Source organism: Aplysia californica, unplaced genomic scaffold, assembly GCF_000002075.1.
Source record: "Aplysia californica isolate F4 #8 unplaced genomic scaffold, AplCal3.0 scaffold00706, whole genome shotgun sequence".
Lineage (NCBI taxonomy): Eukaryota > Metazoa > Mollusca > Gastropoda > Aplysiida > Aplysiidae > Aplysia > Aplysia californica.
Genome location: NW_004797976.1, coordinates 328,332 through 333,765, shown reverse-complemented (window position 1 = coordinate 333,765; position 5,434 = coordinate 328,332). Strand labels below are relative to the sequence as shown.

Genomic DNA, 5,434 nt, shown 5'->3' with positions numbered 1-5,434 from the left:
TAGGCCTACTTAATGTATTCATGGGTCAAAGTCAAAGGTTCAGCCAATCGTAGCCCGGTGTACGCCCTGCGTGTTGTTGTATGTCTAGATCCAATATCTAGATCAAGATTTTTAAAACCCATGAAAGTATTGAAAGTAGATTTCTCCGTAAGTGGATTTAGCGCGCACGCCGAAAGATGAGTGTATTTTGTGCACAGTGTCTAGGTGAGATCTAGAATCGAGATCTAGAATCGAGATCTAAATCGAGATCAAGAAGAATCATGAAATGAAAGTAGAATCTAGATCTGTGACGTCTCGATAACCTATTGAATATTGAAAGTGGATTTTTCTTTCTGTGCATTATAGATTCTAAGATCTAGATCTAGGCTAGATCTAGATCTATAAGTGAATCTTAGATCGAGATCAAGAATGATGAAAGTATTGAACATGGATTTTTTCCTGCTGTGAATAGATCTAGAGTCTAGAACTAGGCTGTCGGTGAATCTAGATCGAGGTCAAGAATTATGAAAGTACTCTTGAAAGTGGATTTTTCCTGCTAAGAATAGATCTCGAAATCTAGGCCATCTGTGACGCCTGTCGGTTGTTAAAAATGTGAATTTCTAAACTTAATTCAATCTATGGGTCTATGCTCCTTCTTTCATTTATAGGCCTATGTCTTTATAATCCTTTGAAATCCAGGCTAGATCTAGAATCTAGATCAGGTTCTTCTAGGGAGCAACAATTTGCATGTAGGCCTAACACTTTTTTAAAAAGTGATTGAGCTGAAACTTTAGTAGAAAATGCCACGCCTTCGAAGAGGAGGAAGAAGTCTTACCCCTAAAGGTAGTCAAGAGGGGGTGCTACATAGATAAATTCAAGGTAAAATATTTATGTTTTGTTTCTTTCCTGTTTTCAGTCTTTTTCCTCTTCTTAACTTTCCTAATACTTCTTCATTATTATTCCGTACCTAGAACGGGTACTTTTACTAGTAATAATAATAATAATAATAATAATAATAATAATAATAATAATAATAATAATAATAATAATAATGCAAAAATATGTTATGTAGACTTAACACATACTAATCATACTGGTGTATGTGTATGTTGCATACATAAGACCCAATTTCGATTCCCGCGAGGGGAGAATTTTCATCATGTATCTCGATCTTTCTAAAAGGACGTTGTATCTCTCTCAGCCCAGAGTGGCCCTGGCAGGCGGAGTCGAAGTCCCCCCCCCCCCCACCCCCACCCCCAATGATCTAAATGGTGTCAACAAGGGCGTAACAACTCCTACATTCAAAACATCATAACATTTATCATGTTGAAGACCGGAGCACATAGCCCTGAACCTTCACAACGATGGAAGCAGTTGAACAAACTTTGATGCATTGCGTACAAGATACAAATAGGTCATGGTGGAAGAATACACTAGGCCAAAACCTGGACAAGGGTGGACGTTTTAATTATTAAAAGGTACTAATAGGCACTGTCACTTGCAGTACTACCACTGTGATAACCAGGATCCACGACTTGTAATAGTAATACGCCACAGTCTGTGCCATGCTGGAGTTTCAATTTGTAATAGTTGTCACACTTCACAAACAAGAATCACAATCAGTAATACTTAAGATTCTGTGATAAACAGGGGTTGCAATTTGTAATAGTTTAGGTAATGCGACAGGATGGGGCCTCATTTTGTTATACTTCGCATTCTGTGACAACAAATAGGGGCCACAGTTTGTTAAAGCTCAAAAACTGTTAAAGACATGTTCCATAATTTATAACAGTTCCCATACTATAACAAACAAAGACCACAGTTTGTAATACATTACATACTGTGACAAACAGGGGCCTCTCCGAGTAGTCTCCCTGTAGAGGCGCAGGCACGAACCAAATCTCCGCCAATGTGGTACGGGAATCGGTCGGCACAGGCAAATTCCATGATGTCCCCAGGTTGGGCGGTTCGGCTTGCTGACTTCAGCTCGTAGACGGGGGAGCTCGGGGCAGTACAGTGCACAAAATCTTTTAGGGGAGAGAAACAGGGTTGCGATTGAGAGAGTTGATTCAGTTTACGAGTTAACATACCGTGAAGGACATACTTTGTCGTTATGAAGGAACGAACCGTGAAAAAAAGAGAAACGGGGGGGGGGGGGGGAGGGGGGGGCAAAGGAGTTATAAATACAGTTGCGTCCGAAAGAAAAATGAAAATGTAATTAAAAAATCATCGTGTTAAAGCCTCGCATTACCTGTTCATGTAACATACCAATTTAAAGCTAAATACAGTCTGCATCATCTGACACATTAAAAGTTTATCTATGTAAAGACACGCCCGAGATATGGTCAACCAAAACTGACCTTTAAAAAAGCAGGCTTGGCAAAATTGTGCGAAATCGAAGAAACGTAAAATTGTCCCCGCGCGTATATTGAGGAGCATCAATATTGATATAATGGACATCCATTACATATCCAATGAATGGAGAATTTTGTATTGCAATAAACAATATTCCATTTTGACATTTTGTCACGTTAGTTTCAAACAAAACGGAAAACAGAGCAATTACAAATACCATGCAAAACTTGGACTTAACGTTAAATGTACTTTTTTAAGAGCATCCGAGCAAAGTAATGAATGGAGAACCATGATCGTCGATGTCTGTTGCAGATCTGGCACTAGATGAATGAATGATCACTCACGAACACAGCGGCCACACGAGCGATGGCAGTAGACGTCTGCTCCCCGGGAAGAGCGCGCGTCGTTACAGAAGTTGGGGAACTCGGACAAGGCAGTCTCACAGTGACCCGAGGAATCGTGGCAATCCACTCCTGCAGTAGAAACCGCCTCACCATCAGAACCTCAATCCTCATCATCAAAACACAACAACACATTTAAATCATCGTTGGGCAAAAATACCACCACAAACACCACCACCATCATCATCGTATTATAGTAAATCTTAAGAGCGCATGTCTGCATGTTCATTCACCTTGTACACGTATTAAGCGTTAAGTATTAAGAGTTGTATTGTTCGTGAGTGGGTACTATGGAAATTACCTGCATTACTATCATCATCATCATCATCATCATCATCATCATCATCATCATCATCATCATGATGTAGAGCTAAGTACCAGCACCTGGAAGATGTGTATTCTGGGTACTCCTATAAGCGGGAACAAAAATCTATCACTGGTCGCTTGACCAGGTCGAGCTAGCGAGACTGCGGTCGGACCATCATTAGAGTTTAAGATGGTATAAAAACTTTTTTAAGTGAAGAGCTCAGCCCATTTTGCCGAAGATGCGGCCATGAAAAGGAGGATATCAAACATATGTTTGAATGTCCAGGAACAATGGCAATTCGAATGGAGTTATGTGGACGAGTGGGGGTCCCGCTAAGCATATTATTGACAATGGAGCCGAAAAAGAGCCTCGCGCTCGGTCGAAGCTTTCTTCGTGGAGTCCGCCAGACCCATTAAGGAAACAAAAAAAATCATCATCATCATCATCAATACCATCATCATCATCATCATTATCATCACCACCATCAAACAACTAGAAAACTAGATACATAAAAGTGTGAACTAAGTAAAGAGGTCACTGAAGAATAATACTGACGAAGCGATTCCCATTACAAGGTGATATATGAAATTAATTTTTATAAATTTAAACTTATATCAGCTAAGCTAATGTCATTTTAGAGTTAGACCAGAACAATTCTATTGTGAATATAATTGAAAAAGAAATTGATATTTTAAGTTGGATTACGTATTATAGTAATTGTATTAGAAGTACAAAAATCCGAGTAGTTGTTGTGTATCCAACCGCCGCTTCTTCGAGCGTTTTCTAATAAAGTCTGGGGTTCGACCTCAGAAATGTTGACATACATAGATAAACAGACAGACAGACTGACAGACAGACGGATGGATGGATAGATAGATAGATAGATAGATAGATAGATAGATAGATAGATAGATAGATAGATAGATAGATAGATAGATAGATAGATAGATCCTTACGCTGTTTGTCTATCTGGCACAAGTAACGAACTCTGAACTCGGGGTCCGTACATAACCAAGTATCCCAGCTTCCACTGGGCCCCTTGTGTTCTTCTGCATCACTTCCATGTACCAAAAGACACTGGTCCTTGGCTGTGGGGAGAACCGATGGAAATTGAGGGTAAGTGGTTGTCAGTGTTTTAGACTTTTATTAACACTGTTTAGACAGTCTGACTTTTATCGTCCCAGCCTTTAAACACTTCGCCCCAACGGGACAGTGTACTACAGCTAGAAAACGTTGTAGGAATTATCTCCTTTTTGACATGCGCACTTGTTTAAGTTACAATTTTCTTTTTGAATGGGTTGTGTGGCCTTTGAGCGCAAAAATCAGTTGTTTAAATCTGGAGTGAATTTTGTTGTTAAATGTCGAGTAGACCTAGCATGAATTCTGCTTTACACTGACGCCATGACGAGAATTCGGGTGGTGAATGTGCAAGATCTAATGATTTTAGATCCCATTTTATTTCCTTTTTCGGCAAACACGCGACCATTACGTTTCATTTTATCAACATGCTCATACTGATTGGAGTATTTTTGCCGAGATAAAGGTACAGTACTGATGTATCACATCTGTATTCTGATACGTGGGGACAAAGGCTGTCCGCTCTTCGTGCTGGGTGGGTGAAAAGTGTGGAGGGTCAAGCATAGACATGTGCTCCTAGACTGTCCTCAGTCATGGCTGCTCCCCTTTGACTGCTAAAAAAATTTCATTACGAAGCATGCACACCATGGACCGCGCTTTTACGTCCAAAATAAAGGATTGGCTTAAGGGCGAACCCTCCAGTCTTGCAATAGTCGAATGCAGCAGCAGGAGCCCTTCTCCATCACCCCCACAACCACTACCTCTAAAACCACCACCACCACCATCACCATCATGATCATGATTGTCGTCGTCGTTGGTGTTGTAGTCGTCATTATCATTGTCCTGAGCAAGATCATCATCATCATCATCATCATCATCATCATCATCATCATCATCATCATCATCATCATCATCATCATCATCATCATCTCACCGCAGTTAGGGAGGCCACAGCTTTTCCTACAGTTGTGGTGCATGTAGGAAGGGTTCCTGTCACACTCCCCGTTCTTGGCCCACGTTGAACAGTACGGACTGCTGTCTGTGCACATACCTGAAGGGAGAGAAAGGCACACGGTAGACAGGCTTTGGTTTAGGGTGCGTCTCCACTTGGAGTGACGGGAGCATGTATTGGGGATCAGGTAGAAAGAAGTATAGTGCTTGAAGATGTATGAATAATATAGTATTTGTTTATTGATTCTTACATTTGTATTACACACGCACGCACGCACGCACGCATGCACGCAAGCACACACACACTCACACACACACATACACACACACACACACACACACAGAGAGAGAGAGAGAGAGAGAG

The 5,434-nt window shown here is 40.9% G+C and overlaps 1 protein-coding gene across 1 annotated transcript in view; it reads right to left on the bottom strand.

The window, feature by feature from the left end:
* Positions 1-5,434, bottom strand: part of LOC101848075 — a gene marked incomplete in the record, with an annotated part of 72,142 nt that overhangs the window by 4,814 nt on the left and 61,894 nt on the right. Inside the window, 4 exon segments of the mRNA XM_005108656.3 lie at positions 1,821-2,006; positions 2,679-2,807; positions 3,999-4,130; positions 5,054-5,170. Coding sequence (XP_005108713.2) covers positions 1,821-2,006; positions 2,679-2,807; positions 3,999-4,130; positions 5,054-5,170 — 564 coding nt within the window.